At 44.0% G+C, this 18,487-nt stretch overlaps 1 protein-coding gene across 1 annotated transcript in view; it reads right to left on the minus strand.

The window, feature by feature from the left end:
• The window catches only part of LOC307128959 (uncharacterized protein), a 42,600-nt gene extending 26,439 nt beyond the window's left edge, over window positions 1-16,161 (minus strand). Inside the window, exons 1-3 of the mRNA XM_079821050.1 lie at window positions 15,974-16,161; window positions 15,589-15,894; window positions 15,317-15,444 (exon numbers count right to left, since the gene is read on the minus strand). Of these exons, the coding sequence (XP_079677176.1) occupies window positions 15,317-15,444; window positions 15,589-15,894; window positions 15,974-16,100 (561 nt within the window). The 5' untranslated portion in view covers window positions 16,101-16,161. The remainder of the gene's footprint in view (window positions 1-15,316; window positions 15,445-15,588; window positions 15,895-15,973) is intronic.
• Between the last annotated feature and the right edge of the window lie 2,326 nt (window positions 16,162-18,487).

Here is an 18,487-nt window from a genome sequence, read left to right on the forward strand (position 1 = left end):
AATAATTTTAGCAATAAGAGGGATCATAAAAATTAGCATGTTGCCTTTTTATTTAGTAATGCCCTGATGAAGCAGTTTATTCTGCAAGGTGTGTGTAAACTTTTGACCGCAACTGCATCACCTATGTGATGAATTACCTCAGTCATCAGGGCAACATCACAGTAGAAGCTGGGAGAGGTTCCTTCACGTTTCCCACAAACACCAGATCCCACGGACCACATCATCTTCACGGACACTGGGCCTTAAAAATAGAGGACATTTTAATAATTGTTTTTATTCCCACTTAATTAAACATAACTTAAATATATATAAATAACCCAAGACCCATGCAAATTGAGAAAGCTATTCTTCCATTTTTCCTCATCTTGCCTTGCAAGTTTCATCTGACCATCTCCATGAAGGATGTTCCTGTATTTGCCACGGCTGGCACAGCAATGCTGCGGCCCCATTCCTTTGGTTTGTTACCTGTAAAATATATAATGATTAGGGGTGTAAATGCACAGGTGGGAATGTATTACTAACAAATGGACAAGATGCAAAGCATTTAAAAGCTATAGACTTGATAGCAGTGTTTTAGCTTGTAGTGTGTGATCAGTGTCATGGCTGGGAATAAATTCATAATTAACAATAACTTCACCTCATCAATACGGCTCTGTGATTCCACACAGCTTGCACTGGATCTCCAATAACACATCTATACTGATCCTACAAAATAAAAAATAAAATAACTCCAGATAAGCACAAAATATTACAAAAACACAAATAGTAACTTAACATCGTACTCTCCAAATGCAAAAAAAACAAACAAACATTACAAGCATTATTTCTAGAGGTGGGTGATATATTGAATATTACTGGTCGTTGTAATATGGATTAATTGTATATAAATGTCTAATGTTACTATAACTTTAAGTCATTTAGTTCATTAAAACATTCTGAGTTCGATTAAAATATTGTATTTTCAGCAGCCAAATTCCTCGAACACGCCCACACACGCGATCACATTCCGATATAATAAATTATTATAATGCAATCATAGATACATGATGATAGGAAACATGATTAATTCACCTCCCGAGTCCATATTGCGTCTATCTGCAATTAAACTAAATACACTCTTAATCGCAATAAGAACTGCCATGTTACGGTGAAAATTAAAAATCAAGAAAGCTTAAATCAAGATATACTTACTTGACTCGTTTGCAGCACATAACGTCTCATCTGTAATCATCCAATGATCCAAAAGGTTCACTCCGTTGTTCTCTTGTTGTTTGATCAGCTTCAGTTTCCTCACGCATCGCGATCACAGAAACATAGCGGACAGCGCATTTTTCAAAATCATGACGTAGTATTTTTGGCGCATGCGCATTAAAATATTAAATAGAAAGATATTTCGTGCATGGTTAAATGTTGATTATAAATGTTTTCCATTTCTGTTCAAGTTGAAGATGCTCTAACTCACTGTGTAGTTGGACTGTAAGTTAAAAGAACTTGACTCATTCACCTAAAAGTCAATCATGTTTACAGTGTAGTGTAGTCTGATTAAAATGAAATGTTTTTTAACTGAATTTGAATGCAAATTAATTTTGTTTAGATTTGTTCAACTTTTGCTTGCAATTAAATGTGTGTTTAATCGGCGTAGAACAACATAATGATATTGAAAGTATTCTGTACACAGATGTAAAGAACTACATTGCTATTACATTAAGCACAAATAGCTAGGCTACTCCTCTCATAAATTACACTTTATGTCAAATATTATGTAAAAAACTGACACTTGTAGTTGAGTTCATAGAGCAGGAGCTAGTGATACAAATTTTAAAAAGTGTATTGAAGCTAGAAGAAATGCATTAATGCACACAGTATACATTATAGAATAAACACATTTAAAATACATTAACAAATGTAAGTATGTAAATATAAAAATAAGTGTACTTTATAAAATATAAATAACAATAATTATTTTAAATATGTTTAAGTAAAATATAGGTAGACATTATTACAAGGTGCATTTTTAAAAAAGTGCCCTTAAGTGTGTTTATAAATATTGTCATGAAAGTGTACTTTTTAAATAAAAAATTAATGACATATTATTAAAAAGTGTACTTATTAAAAGTGCACTTAAGTGTGTTTATAAATATTGTCATGAAAGTGTATTTTTAAGTAAAAAAATATTACATATTATTACAAAGTACACTTATTAAAAGTGCACTTAAGTGTGTTTATAAATATTGCCATGAAAGTATACTTTCCTTAAGTAAAAATTAATGAGATATTATTACAAATTGTATTTGAAAAAAGTGCACTTAAGTGTATTTATAAATATTGTCATGAAAGTATACTTTCCTTAAGTAAAAATTAATTAGATATTATTACAAATTGCATTTTAAAAAAGTGCACTTAAGTGTGTTTATAAATATTGTCGTTAAAGTGTATTCTCTTTAAGTACACTTAAGTGGCCTTTAATTTTAATTATATCATATTATCTGCAAGTTCACTTTTTAAAAAGTATACAATACTGTAAAGATCACCAGCTGGAGTGCCCTTAAATAAAGCTGCGAGTGGATTCTCAAACCTTCTGTCTCGGAGCAGTTCGTAACAGAAGACTTCGCCGCTATGAATCCAGCAGCACAGTTAATGCGTCTCCGTCAGTGAGATCGCCCCATCGAGGACTATGTAGAGGACTTCATTGAGCTGGCCCATTTGACTTCAATGGACGAGGTATGCCTCATGATATTTTTCAGAGGAGGACTATCTGAGCCACTCAGTTCTATCATGCCTTTGCATGATCCTAATTGCTCTCTAAAAAAGTACATAGACATTGCATTGCAACTGAGCGGTTCTGCTTTTACAGTGGGTATAATGGAGAAGGATAGTTACATACCCACTGCATCTGCTATGCATGTGTCTTCGGACGACATGGCCACCAGTCCAGTCGGGCCTGCAATTCACGCCAGTCCAGTCGGGCCTGCAATTCACGCCAGTCCAGCCGAGCCCGCACTTCACGCCAAATCTGCCGAAGCCAAGGCAGTATGCGTCATGCCCGCCAAGCTAGAGTCGTCATCGCTGGTCCTGTCCAGCTCAGAGCCCTCTTCATCGCTGGTCCTGTCCAGCTCAAAGCCCTCTTCACCGCTGGTCCTGTCCAGCTCAAAGCCCTCTTCACCGCTGGTCCTGTCAAGTCCAGAGACAGAGCTTCACGTCACTTCTGCCGATCCAGAGACTGAGCTTCACGTCACTTCTGCCGATCCAGAGACTGAGCTTCACGTCACTTCTGCCGATCCAGAGACTGAGCTTCACGTCACGTCTGCCGATCCAGAGACTGAGCGTCACGTCACGTCTGCCGATCCAGAGACTGAGCTTCACGTCACGTCTGCCGATCCAGAGACTTAGCTTCACGTCACGTCTGCCCGTCAAGAGTCTCGTCCAGCCGAGCCTGAATCTGTTCCTCTTCCTCTTCCCGTGTCTGTGTCTTCGGACAAGATGGCCGACTCCACGCCTGTGTCTCTGGACAAGATGGCCGCCACCGAGCCAGTGTCTCCGTACAAAATGGCCACCGCCGAGCCAGTGTCCCAGGACAAGATGGTCTTCGCCGAACCAGTGTCCCAGGACAAGATGGTCTTCGCGGAGCCGGTGTCTGTTCCTCTTCCTGAGCCGGTGTCTGTTCCTGTTCCTGACACGGTGTCTGTTCCTGTTCCTGAGCCGGTGTCTGCTCCTGTTCCTGAGCCGGTGTCTGTTCCTGTTCCTGAGCCGGTGTCTGTTCCTGAAGCGGTGTCTGGTCCTGTTTCTGAGCCGGTGTCTGTTCCTGTGCCATGGTCTCCTCCCTGGCCGCCTGAAGGGTCGTCTCCTCCCTGGCCGCCTGAAGGGTCGTCTCCGCCCTGGTCGCCTGCACAGCCTGATCCGCCGTGGCCTCCCAGCTTGCCGCAGTCTCCAGGTCGGTATCCGCTCCACGGGCCTGGCCCTCCATCCCGCCCCCGGGTCCGCCTCCGCTCCTCCTCCCTCCGTGACAGTTTTAGGATCGTCTGGAATCCGCTCCTTAGAGGGGGGGCTATGTAAAGATCACCAGCTGGAGTGCCCTTGAGAGCCACCAGAGGGCACTCCACACATAAGACTATTATCACTCACAAACTACATTTCCCATAACTCACTGCCCGGACTCATCATCACTTTTCTCTAATCACATTCACCTGTCCCTCATTCACTGATTGCATTTCACCTGTGTCTCACCATCTGTTATTTCCTGTCTATTTATACCTTGGTCATTCATTTACTCACCGCGAAGTCTTGTTTAGTGTTACGCTGCAATTCCGAGCATTCTCCTGTTTTCTTGTCTCCTGGTTTTCTTGTTTTGGATTTCTTGCCCTGTTCCCTGGATTACTCTCTTGCCTCTGGTCCCTGCCTGTTTTGTTTGTTTGTTCGTTTCTTTGTTTGGACTGCCTGTCTGTGTATGACCATTGCCTGTACTTTGGATTACGCCTCTGGATTGCCCTCAAATAAAGCTGCGAGTGGATTCTCAACCCTTCTGTCTCTGAGCAGTTCGTAACAAATACAATGCAATGTTTATTTATATAGCACATTTAAAAACAACCAAAGTGCTGCACAGAATATGAAAGCAAAACCGCAAGCAAGATTAAAAACAATAAGAATCTATCAAGCACAAACTGTAAAATAGATGAGGTGCATTAAAATAAAGGATCATTGCACAGTAAATCAGGAAATATTAAATGCCAGGGAGAAGAAGTACATTTTAAGAGTGGACTTAAAAATAGACAGAGTTGAAGCAGTTTGAATATGAATTGGGAGACTATTCCACAACTTGGGGCCAATAACAGAAAAAGCCTGATCGCTTCTGTTTTTGAGACGTGCCCTGGGAACACGCAATAGCCTAGAATCAGCTGATCTGAGTGCTCTTGATTGAGTATATGGATGAACCAAATCTGATAGGTACTGCGGAGCCTGATTATGAAGTGATTTATAGACGAACAACAAAATGTTAAAGGTCCCGTTTTTCCTGTTTTTTTTAAGCTTTGATTGTGTTTACAGTGTGCAATATAACATGTGTTCATGTTTCGCGTGTAAAAAAACACAGTATTTTTCACACAATTTACTGATCTGTATACTGCTGTTTTCACTGTCCTAAAAACGGCTTGAGGATTTCCCTGTTCTATGAAGTCCCTCCTTCAGAAATACGTAACGAGTTCTGATTGTGCCAGCGGTTCCCGTGTTGTGATTCAACAGCAGCTTAGCGCACGTTGCCCGGAAAGGTCACGCCTCTTACCATAACGGGGAGATGCATGTGCTCAAAGTACAGCGTCCCTGAAAGCCAAACAAAGGTGATTTGACTCCGGGATGAAAATAACAGCGTCTCGACGACATGGCGACAAACACACTACAAACGCAACCGAACGCAACACTTCCTCTTCTCCACGTGGGAGAGCAAAAAGACCACGCCCCCTTTTTTGCGTATTCTTGTAGGTGGAGGTTAGTCAACAAACTGTTCTATTGAGGTCATTAAAGCAGGGAGTACAGGGATGTAGTCCAATCTGGCCGTTCGCTGTAGGCTTTGAAAGGGAACTTCTGTTAAATAAAATATCTCGCTTGGCGTTGAACTTTGAGCTTTATAATTTTACAGGTATTATTTATGCTCTAACAGCAACATTACACACTAACTAAAGTTTGAAAAATGGGATCACGAAGAACAGGACCTTTAAAATTAATTCTATATTTGACTGGCAGCCAATGCAATGAGATCAAAACTGCTGTAATAGACTCATGTTTACGTTTCCCACAAAGAAGCCGAGCCGCTGCATTCTGAACCAACATGAAATACAATGAGTTGCAGCAATCCAATCGAGATGTTACAAAAGCATGCATAACCTTTTCAAGGTTCTTTCGAGACAAAAATGGCTTCACTTCGTCAGAAGACGAAGAGGATAAAAACAGGACTTAACGACAGCACTTATCTGTTTATCAAACTTAAGTTTGCTATCCAACCAAACACCCACATTTCTTGCATCTGTAGTGCTGTATGGAGTAAGGAGTTTTAAATCAAAATCGGTTACACAGTGGTCATTTGAGCCAAATAAAATGCATTCAGTTTTACTCTCATTGAGGCTCAAAAAATTACTTGTAAGCCAAAGTTTTAGTTCGTCTAAACAGTCTAATAAAGGTTTTAAAGCCTGCTTATTATCACGCTTCAGGGGGATATAAATGTGTGTGTCGTCAGCATACAGATGAAAGGAGACCCCATACTTATTAAAAATAGATCCCAAAAGAAGCATATAAAGGGAAAACAGTACTGGACCAAGAATCGAACCCTGGGGAACACCAGACTTTAGATGTATTTCAGATGAGGATTGGTTTCCAATACTAACAACATACCTCCTATTAGTGAGATAAGAATGAAACCACTGCAACACCGTGCCGCGGAGACCAACACATGTCTCAAGACGTGATATAAGTGTATTATGATCAACTAAATCAAAGGCAGAACTGAGGTCTACCAGAACCAGAGCCATAGACTGCCCAGAGTCAGTAATCAGCATGATATCATTCAAAACGCATAAGAGAGCAGACTCAGTACTGTGACAGGATTTAAAACCAGATTGAAATTTTTCAGAGATTGAATTAATAGTCAAGTAAGATTGAAGTTGATTTAAAACCACTTTCTCTAAAATTTTTGAATAAAAAGGCAAATTAGATATGGGACGCAAGTAAGCCATTAGTGCAGGATCCAAGCTAGGTTTTTTAAGATGAGGCCGCACCGTAGCAAGTTTAAAGTTTCCAGGTACAGTGCCAGTATGAAGACATTTGTTTATAATAGACAATAAGTCAGGGCCAATAGTCTCAATAATTTGTCCAAGAAAACGTGCCGGAATTACATCCTGGGGGCACGTAGTAGGTTTCCGTGTAGACGTAATCTCAATCAAGGTATTTAAATTTACAGGCTCAAAGACAGACCAAGTGGAAGGGGAGATAGGAGTATCAGGCAATTTGTATGACGACAGAGGCAGCAAAGATGTAATCTGGGAAATCTTATCATTAAAATGTCTGGCAAAATCTTCACAAAGAGAGACAGATGTCTCAGGAAACAGATTAACATTTGGGTGAAGAACAGATTCAATAGGGCCCCACTTTATATTAGGTGGCCTTAACTACTATGTACTTACATCAAAAAATAAGTACAATGTACTTACTGTGTTCAAATTGTATTGCAAAACACCTTTGCTGATATTTAGGTGGGATACGGGTAAGGTTAGGGACAGGTGTGGTGGTATGGGTAAGTTTAAGGGTAGGGTTAGGTGTAAGGGAAGTGTCAACTGTGTAATTAACAATGTAACTACAGAAATTAATTACAGATGTAATTACATGCAGGTATTTTTTAAAATGTAAGTACAATGTAAAAACATGTATGTACACAATAAGTGCATTGTATCAAATGATTAATTAAAATGTTAGTACATAGTAGTTAAGGCCACCTAATATAAAGTGGGTCCTTCAATAGTGGAAAAAAGAATATTTGGTTTATGACTATTTTTTTTAAATTAACTCAGAAAGATAACTACATTTTGCAGCCTTAGCAGCTCGCTGATATGCAGAAAGAGAGTCACTTAAAATTGCATATGACACTTGTAGTTTATCTTTTTTCCATTTACGTTCAGCCCTTCGACAGGTCTGTCTGAGAGAACGGGTAAAGTCATTTTGCCAAGGGATTGAATTGTGCTTATGTTTTTTCTTCTTCAATGGTGCAATCGAATTCAAGATGTTAGAACAGTTAGCATTAAACAGACTTAGATGTTCATCAGCATCCAAGTGACGTGGAGAAATTCATATACTGATTGGCACTTTGATGCACATACATGGAGGAAAATTCGTCACGTGAGTGGTCAGTGATGATACGAGTCCAGCGAGGAAGTGGAAATTTGTCTTTGAGTATTCCCATCCAAAGGCATGGAGAACAATATAGGCATATGATCAGACAAGCCTGCATTATTGATATTAATGTCCAACACTGTTAAACTACGAGATAAAATCAGATCCAGAGTGTGACATTGAACATGAGTTGGTCCAGACACCCATTGCTCAAAGTCAAAACTGTCAAATAAATTAAGAAAGTCTTTTGAAAGTAGCTTGGAATCAAAGGAGACATGGATGTTAAAATCCTCTAAAATCAAGATTCTGTCATAATTAAGGACAATTTCCCCCATAAATTCAGCAAATTCATTGAGAAAATTATTGTGTGTATGAGGTGGGCGATATATAATTGCAAAAACCAATGGGTTGTCTAGAAAGAGCAAAAACAACTGAACTTCGAAACTACTACGAGTCCCAGTTGATAAGCCACGACAGAGGAGAGAGTCTTTAAACACTGTCGCCAATCCCCCACCACGACCGGATAAACGAGGGGAATTTAAAAATGTACAGCCCTGTGGCACCAGCTCAGTGAAAGGACTCAAGTCTCCAGGTTTAATCCAGGTTTCAGTAATGCAAAGTATATCCAAGGCATTTGAAGTAAAAACGTCATTTAATAAAAAAGTTTTGTTTACCAGAGAGCGCGCGTTGATCAAAGCCACTTTATATAGTGGCGAATCTCCCTGAACTTGTTTTGTCCGACACAACGGTCGAAGATTAAAGGTGTTCAAACCATCGCGACGAACATGGGGAGGAAAACGGTGTGAAGACATGGAAAGAACGCTGGGTACAATAGGTCGAAGCCATCTATGTGAAGCAACCAGCTGACTCCAGCGAGCACCACGTTCAGATGTCAAACCAGGCCTGTCAAATAACCCGCTTTCCACGTTTCCTCCAACGTTTTCTTTTCCAAGGCAAGTCAGCCAAGCGCCATCAATGGTATACAGGGAGATGTGAATGTGTAACGTTAGGCAGAGAAGTGCATGGCAAACAAATGTCACCCCTGGCGGTTTCAATAGCCGCACAAATATCCATGAGTGTTTGGCGACCATAAACCAATACCATTTTACAGCTTGTGATTAAAAAAGATGCACATAAAAACATAAAAACTGCGGACGACAAGGAGAACAGCAGACGGCATGCCACATACGGCGCCATCTTCCTTCCGGAGCCATCTTCATTCCTTAAAAGTATACTTTTAAGATTTTAAGTACACAAAAAGTACACTTTCAATGCAATTAAGCACACTACTTTTTCACAAGGGAGGTCTTAAAGAGAATTAACAAACTATCATCTTACAGCTGATGACTTTGCATCATTTTTCACAAACAACACCTCCTCCATCAGCAGCCAATTCTCCACACCACAAACCGACATGCACATCTCAATAACCATCACACACACGCTACCCTCTTTCTCTATGCTCTCTGAAGCTGAAGTCTCCAAACTCATCCTTTCCAATCACCCCACTACCTGTCCGTTTGATCCTATCCCCACTCACCTCCTTCAGGCCATTTCTTCTTCTGTTACTCCTGCACTCACTCACATTATCAACACCTCTCTTCACACCGGGACCTTCCCCACAGCATTTAAGCAGGCTCGGGTAACCCCACTGCTTAAGAAACCCTCTCTGAACCCAGCACTTTTAGAAAAGAGACTTTTACTAGAGCCAGACTCCACGACACTAGCGGACGCTTTAGTAATTGGAAAACAGTTGGAAACGGCCCTAGAGGAGGCACGCAAGTTTGTTCGCGCTGTGCACGAGCCTGTGACGTCATCACCACCGTTAGTTCAGCACACAGCAACTGCAGAAGCAGCTGACAGGGTGAGTGACAGTTTGGATGTACAGAGAGTGGACAGGGGGCCCAGGGAGAGTGGGCGCAAGAGCTGTAGCAACTGTGGCTCTCCTAAACACGCAACCAGAGATCAGTCATGCCCTGCCCAGGGGAAACGTTGTCGTAACTGTAACAAGTTGAACCATTTTGCACGCTGCTGTCGCTCCTCTCCTGCTTACAATGACACTGCTGCTGTTCCAATAAACACTGTACAGACCTCACAGCCTTCATTCAAGCTCTGCACATGCCGTGTGGGCACTGCTCTCATTCCACTCCTCGTGGATACAGGAGCTAAAGTGTCAATTCTGAATAAATGCACATATGACCGCTTCTTCAGTGATGTTCCTCTGGAAGCAGCGGCTAGACCCCTGTTAGGCTACGGCCACTTTCCCATCTCCACTCTGGGTGTGGCCCGCCTCTCCGTCAGATATGATCAACAATGTGCGCCTGCCACTAAGTTCTGTATCACCCGGAAGGGAGCTAACATTATGGGCCTAGACTTGTTCCTTGCCCTGGGTTTTACGGTGAGTGATGCTAGGGGCCTGCATGTCCTGCAGGTCGCCACCTCCTGGCCTGACCGCTACCCAAAACTGTTCAACGGGCTGGGCTGCATGACTGGATTTGTACACCAGCCTACGATTGACCTGTCGGTCCGCCCTATTATCCAGCCCCTTCGGCGCATTCCCCTGGCTCTCCGTGATGCGGTGGAGGCCGAGCTTCATCGCCTGGTAGAGGCGGATGTCATAGAGCCCGTCGACGCCTCGCCGTGGGTGTCTAACATGGTAATAGCCAAGAAAAAGGGGGGCACATTGCGACTCTGTGTCGACCTCACAGATGTAAACAAAGCCATCATCCCCGATAAGTACCCCCTACCTACGGCTGAGGAGCTCACTAGCCATTTCCACGGCTCCACTGTCTTCAGCAAGATGGACTTGCGTAACGGCTACCTGCAGGTCCCTCTCGCACCGGCCAGCATGGACCTTACAGCGTTTGTCACGCACATGGGGGTTTTCAGATTTAAACGAATGGCATTTGGACTTTCATCAGCCCCGAGCTGTTTTCAGAAGATAATGTCACTCGTACTGGCTGGTATCCAGGGTGTCTCCATCTATCTGGATGATGTGGTGGTGCATGCGCCCTCCATTGCACTGCATGACGATCGTCTGGAGCAGGTTTTTCAGCGTTTCGAACAGCATGGGGTCACACTGAACTCTGAGAAATGCATGTTTGGGGTGGAGGAGGTCGAGTTCCTGGGCTTCAGACTCTCGAAGGAGGGCATCGCCCCGATTATGTCCCACACTGAGGCAATTCTATCCCTGCCAGACCCACAGTCACCATCCCAGCTGTCTTCCTTCCTGGGGATGGCCGCCTACTACCTCAGATTCATGCCACACTACTCTGACTCAACGGCCCCCCTGCGCCGGCTGCTCAGGAAGGATGTTCCGTGGGATTGGACCTCGGCCTGCCACGAAGCTGTGCGCATCATCAAACGGCAGCTCACATCTCCACCCACCATGGTCACCTGCGACGCCTCTGGGGTGGCGCTAGGTGCTGTGCTCTCCCAGACTAAGGAAGGGGTGGAACGCCCGGTGGCTTTCGCCTCACGAGCACTTACTCCTGCAGAGCAGAAGTATTCGGTGGGGGAGAGCGAGGCCCTGGCCTGCCAGTGGGCGTGCGAACGCTGGCATGTTTACCTATATGGGAGGCCTTTCACCATCCGCACTGACCACCAAGCGCTGACGGCACTGCTGGCGACTCAAGGCTCAGGACACAGGCCCATGAGACTGCTGAGATGGGCTGACAGGCTAAATCAGTACAACTTCAGCCTGGAGTTTTTGCCTGGACGGGCCAACACGGTGGCCGACCTCCTGTCTAGAGCTGTGTCCGTGACGAAAGAGACGGGCGGGGTGACAGCTGACACAGAGAGCGATGAAGACTGGGTCCACGTCCTACACGGGCCCCTCAGCTCAGTAGTCACTCTGGCGGAGCTGCAGCAGGCCTCAGCTGCAGATGAGGCCCTCACGATTCTCCGTACCTATGTCCAGGATGGCTGGCCTGCCAAAGTGGATGACAGGCTGCTTCCCTATTACCGTTTCCGCAACGAGCTCTCCTGCTGGGGGGCGGTGTGCCTGGCCCGTGGCCACCGTGCGGTTGTTCCGGAGATTCTCAGGTCAAGAGTACTACATATGGCGCATGAGGGCCACCTGGGGGTGGTCAAGGTGAAGCAGCGCTGCCGTGACACAGTGTGGTGGCCCCACATAGACTCTGAGGTTGAGGAGCTGGTACGTAACTGTGCTTGTTGCCTCCTGAGCGGGAAAACCAGTCAACCTGCCACAGCCCCTCTCACCCCGACCCCTTGGCCTTCTTCACCCTGGGAACATATTCAAGTCGACCTCTGTGGCGAACTTCACGGGGCACCTGCTCACGCTCGCTACCTGTTGGTGGTGCACGATCTTCATTCAAAGTGGCCAGAGGTTTTTCAGCTGAGCTCCATCTCTGCACACACCATCATAGAACGCCTGGACAACCTGTTTGGGCGCTGGGGCCTCCCCAGTGTCGTCACAACAGATAATGGGCCCCAGTTTGCATCCGCGGAGTTCACAGAGTTTCTCATGGTACGATCTATCAAGCACATCAAGACGGCAGTGTATCACCCAGAGAGCAATGGGGGGGTGGAAAGATTGAATAAAACTCTCAAAAATGGAATCCGTGCCTGTCTGGAGGAAGGGAAAATCTTTAGCGATGCACTCAACCAAACTCTCCTGACCATCCGGGCATCCAAGCATTCCACCACGGGAGTCTCACCTGCATTGCTCATGATTGGGCGCGAACTAAAGCAACCACTGGACTGCTTGAGAGCTGAGTCAGCTCCTGCACGTGGGTGCCCAGGGCTCCAGAAAGTCAGAGCTCAGGTAAAAGGTTCGCAGGCCCGGATGAAAGAAAGGTTTGATGCCATGCACAGGGTGCAGACCCCCTCACTTTCTCCTGGGGATTGGGTCAGGGTCAAACACCTCCACCGCCAAAATAAGCTGCAGTCATACTGGTCAGAATCCCTGCGAGTGTCTAAGCAGTTGGGTCCAGACACTTACAGACTGGAGAACGGGACTCGTTGGCATTCAAACCGCCTGCACAGAGTTGCAGCCCCCACAGCACCTGCATCACCTTTGTCCCCAGCAGCGGCTCTAGGTTGGCAGCCCAAACCAAGAGCTAACCGGGAGGGGGAGAATCCACCCGCACTGCCCGACGCAGTTTCACTGACAGCACGCCCTCAGAGGATGAGGGCCCCTCCCATCTGGCATGGGGACTATGTGACAGGGTTATAGTGACACTGGGATGTGGGCTTAATGCTATGTTTCAGTTTTCAAGGGGGTGGGGGGGAAATGTTATGTCTGAAAACGTTCAGTATTGGGTCCTGTTGGACTCTGTTATGTTATACACTGCGTGTGACAGGTTACGGTGCCTTTAAGGCTGACAGCAGTGGTTTACGGCAAGAGGTCGGAAAACGGGAGGTTGGCGGCATTGAAGTAAAGTGATATGAACGAAGTTACACGGTGTGGTTATTGAGTCCTACACAAACACAACACAGTGGTTCAAGTCTTACCTCTCAGGTAGGTCCTTCAGGGTGTCCTGGAGAGGTGAAGTGTCTAAGTCACATCATCTAGCCACTGGCGTTCCCCAGGGCTCAGTGCTTGGACCACTTCTCTTCTCCATCTACATGTCATCACTAGGATCTGTCATTCAGAAACATGGCTTTTCCTATCACTGCCATGCTGACAACACTCAACTCCACTTCTCATTTCGACCAGATGATCCTACAGTTGGTGTTCATATCGCTGCCTGCCTAACAGACATTTCTGCCTGGATGAAGGAACATCACCTGCAACTCAACCTTGCAAAGACAGAGCTGCTTGTGGTCTCAGCCAACCCAGCACTTCACCACAATCTCTCCATTCAGCTAGGTTCATCAACCATAACTCCGTCCAGGACAGCCAGGAACCTTGGAGTTGTGATTGATGATCAGCTAAAATTCACTGACCACATTACTGCAACAACCCGGTCCTGCAGATTTGCGTTATACAACATTAGGAAGATTAGACCCTTCCTATCAGAGCAGGCCACACAACTCTTGGTCCAAGCTCTTGTTCTCTCCAGACTGGACTACTGTAATGCTCTTCTAGCGGGCCTTCCAGCATGCACTATCAAACCCTTGCAACTGATCCAGAATGCAGCGGCGAGGGTGGTCTTTAACGAGCCGAAGAGAGCGCACGTCACCCCTCTCTTCATCAGTCTGCACTGGCTACCAATAGCCGCTCACATCAAATTCAAGGCACTGGTACTTGCCTTCAAAGCAACCACTGGCTCTGCACCAATATACCTTAAAGGTCCCGTTTTTCGTGTTTTTTTGAAGCTTTGATTGTGTTTACAGTGTGCAATATAACATGTGTGCATGTTTCGCGTGTAAAAAAAACACAGTATTTTTCACACAATTTACTTATCTGTATACTGCTGTCTTCACTGTCCTCAAAACGGCTTGAAAGATTTCCCTGTTCTATGAAGTCCCTCCTTCAGAAATACGTAACGAGTTCTGATTGTGCCAGCGGTTCCCGTGTTGTGATTCGACAGCAGCTTAGCGCACGCAGAGCGCACGTTACCGGAAAGGTCACGCCTCTCACCATAACGGGGATGCATGCGCTCAATGATCTCTAAGTACAGCATCCCTGGGAAAGCCAAACAAAGGTGACTTGACTCCGGGATGAAAATAACATCGTCTCGACGACATGGCAACAAACAAACTATACAAACGCAACCGAACGCAACACTTCCTATTCTCCACGCGGGAGCAACAAGACCACGCCCCCTTTTTCGCGTGTTCTTGTGGGCGGAGGTTAGTCGACATACTGCTCTACTGACGTAATTAAAGCAGGAAATACCAGGATGTAGTCCTAACCAGCCGTTCGCTGTAGGCTTTGAAAGGGAACTTCTGTTAAATAAAATATCTCGCTTGGCATTGAACTTTGAGCTTTATAATTTTACAGGTATTATAAATGCTCTAACAGCAACATTACACACTAACTAAAGTTTGAAAAATGGGATCACGAAGAACAGGACCTTTAACTCGCTTGTTCAGACTTACACACCCTCAAGGAGCTTACGATTTGCCAGTGAACAACGCCTCGTGGTGCCATCCCAAAGAGGCATGAAATCACTCTCACGGACCTTTTCCTGGACCGTTCCCACCTGGTGGAATGACCTGCCTATCTCAATTCGTGCAGCCAAGTCTGTAGCCATTTTCAAAAAAACATCTAAAAACACATCTTTTCCAGCAGCACCTGACCAATCAAGAATAGCACTTATCATTCTATTCATTTTCTGTTTGTCTAATTTATTTGTCTAATAGTGTGTTCTGTGCTAGATTAACTGAGACTTGTTACAGCACTTGCATATTGTTGCCCTTGACTGTCCTAGTCGCTTCTATTGCTCTCATTTGTAAGTTGCTTTGGATAAAAGTGTCTGCTAAATGACTAAATGTAATGTAAATGTAAATCATCCAGTTAGAAAATGAGTTTACTCACTTGTTCTTCTCTGTTGTTTATGATGATCAGATCTGCTCCTCTCTCTGTACAGTATCTTCTGCTCTCAGTCCAGCTCTTCTCCTCAGAAGAAAATAAGTAAAGACTGGACTTATAGTAAATCCATCCATCTGTAAACACAGCCAGTTTTGGTTTGAGCACTTTATTCCTATCACACTGATCTACAAACTAATATTAACCAGTTTCACCTTAATAATTAGTCATGTATCCTGTAAAAAACATGATTGTTTCGTTTTAATATACTTCATGTTTACCCTTTTCTTGAAGACTTTTTGACTGTTCATTTTTCTCCTTATTTAACTGGTCTCTCTCTTTTGTGAGGTCGGTGATCTTGGTTAGTAGCTGGTATCTCTCTTTTGTGAGGTCGGTGATCTTGGTTAGTAGCTGGTCTCTCTCTTCTGTGAGGTTGGTTAGTAGCCGGCGTGTCTCTTCAGTGTAGTTTGTGCTCTTTGTATGGATGTGGACACACAGCACTATGACGGCAGTCAGCAGAAGAACACACAGCAGCAACAAACACACTCGAGCTGCTCTGGAGCTTCTATTCCTCACAGTATCACTTCCTGAACAACACAGATATGAAGATCATTAATTGCTCATATGACTCAAATGTGTGTGTTATAATGAAATGAGTCTCCGTACCTGTGTGTTGAGGTGTTTGGTGACTCCTGTTTATGGGATCCGCATTACAATAGATAGTCATCACTTCTTCATCTTCTCTGTCCATGTCATGATTCCTGGGAATATTCATATTAACATAATAAGACATATTCAGTCTGCTGGAGTTAGATATGATGTTATTAGAAGTTGTTTCTTCAAGTAGATTGCACTGCTCTGAACTTCTGCTTTTGAGCTTTAGGTTTTAGAAGGGAACACTGTGGTCAAGAACACGTCATATCCTGTTAAAGGGCTAAAACAGTTTGGCAAGTGGGGCATTTTGACATACCCAAAATAAAAGGGCTGCTGCTCATTAGTCTTTCTGAATAGACACATAACCAATTTATATTTAGAAAGCCAACACTTGAGAGTTTACAGCTGAATACTCAGAATTACTCAGACTATTATTAATATGGAGATATACAGGTGCTGGTCATATGATTAGAATATCATCAAAGAGTTGATTTATTTCACTAATTCCATTCAAAAAGTGAAACTTGTATATTATATTAATTCATTACACACAGACTGATATATTTCAAATGTTTATTTCTTTTAATTTTGATGATTATAACTGACAACTAAGGAAAATCCCAAATTCAGTATCTCAGAAAATTAGAATATTTCTTAAGACCAATACAAAGAAAGGATTTTTAGAAATCTTGGCCAACTGAAAAGTATGAACATGAAATTTATGAGCATGTACAGTTAGTTGGGGCTCCTTTTGCCTGAATTACTGCATCAATGCGGCGTGGCATGGAGTCGATCAGTCTGTGGCACTACTCAGGTATTATGAGAGCCCAGGTTGCTCTGATAGTGGCCTTCAGCTCTTCTGCATATCGCATCTTCCTCTTCACAATACAGCATAGATTTTCTATGGGGTTAAGGTCAGGCGAGTTTGCTGGCCAATTAAGAACAGGGATACAATGGTCCTTAAACCAGGTACTGGTTGCTTTGGCATTGTGTGCAGGTGCCAAGTCCTGTTGGAAAATTAAATCTGCATCTTCATAAAACAGGAAGCATGAAGTGCTCTAAAACTTTGTTTGACTACAGCTGCGTTTACCTTGGACCTCAGAAAACACAGTGAACCAACACCAGCAGATGACATGGCACCCCAAATCATCACTGACTGTGGAAACTTTACACTGGACCTCAAGCAACGTGGATTGTGTGCCTTTCCTCTCTTCCTCCAGACTCTGGGATCCTGATTTACTTCATCAGAGAACATAACTTTGGACCACTCAGCAGCAGTCCAGTCCTTTTTGTCTTTAGCCCAGGCGAGACGCTTCTGACGCTGTCTGTTGTTCAAGAGTGGCTTGACACAAGGAGTGCGACAGCTGAAACCCATGTCTTGCATACGTCTGTGCGTAGTGGTTCTTGAAGCACTGACTCCAGCTGCAGTCCACTCTTTGTGAATCTGCCCCACATTTTTGAATGGGTTTTGTTTCACAATCCTATCCAGAGTGTGGTTATCCCTATTGCTTGTACACTTTTTTCTACCACATTTTTTCCTTCCCTTCGCCTCTCTATTAATGTGCTTGGACACAAAGCTCTGTGAGCAGCCAGCCTATTTTGCAATGACCTTTTGTGTCTTGCCCTCCTTGTGCAAGGTGTCAATTGTCGTCTTTTGGACAACTGTCAGGTCAGCAGTCTTCCCCATGACTGTGTAGCCTACAGAACTAGACTGAGAGACCATTAAATGCCTTTGCGGGTGTTCTGAGTTAATTAGCTGATTAGAGTGTGGCACCAGGTGTCTTCAATATTTAACCTTTTCACAATATTCTAATTTTCTGAGATACTGAATTTGGGATTTTACCTAACCCTAACCCATTTTCCAACAGGACTTGGCACCTGCACACAGTGCCAAAGCAACCAGTACTTGGTTTAAGGACCATGGTATCCCTGTTCTTATGTAACAGCCCAATACTTACAAAAAAGTCTCTTGGTACGAATTCTGAAAACAGACAGGAAGTCAGATTTTTTATTTTTCTTACTAAATTCTTGCAAATTTTTCCATTTCCAGACGTTGTACTTTAATCAACTCCGCCTAGAGATTTAATCAGATCAACATCATATTTGGTCAGTCTAATCTAAAGGCATTTGTGATGTTAAATTGCGAAGATCTTGAGTTTTCACTGAAGGGCGTGTCCGTGGCGGCCTCAGAAATTTCGTTGTTTCGCCATGAAACAGGACATTGTTGTAACTCGGACATACAATGTCTGATCTGCCCCAAACTTCACATGTTTTATTAGAGTCCTTGCCTGAAGACATCAACATGCCAATATTCAGTGACAGTCATAGCACCACCTGTGGGCAACAGGAAATGGCATGTTTAACACTGTGATGAACTCCTCATTGAGATGTAACCAGATCAACATCATATTTGGTCAGTCTAATCTAAAGGCCTTGGTGATGTTATACTGTGAAGATCTTGAGTTTTCCCTGAAGGGCGTGTCCGTGGTGGCCTGACAAAGTCGGATGTTTCGCCATGACACAGGA

Source organism: Gobio gobio (assembly GCF_949357685.1).
Source record: "Gobio gobio genome assembly, chromosome: 7".
Lineage (NCBI taxonomy): Eukaryota > Metazoa > Chordata > Actinopteri > Cypriniformes > Gobionidae > Gobio > Gobio gobio.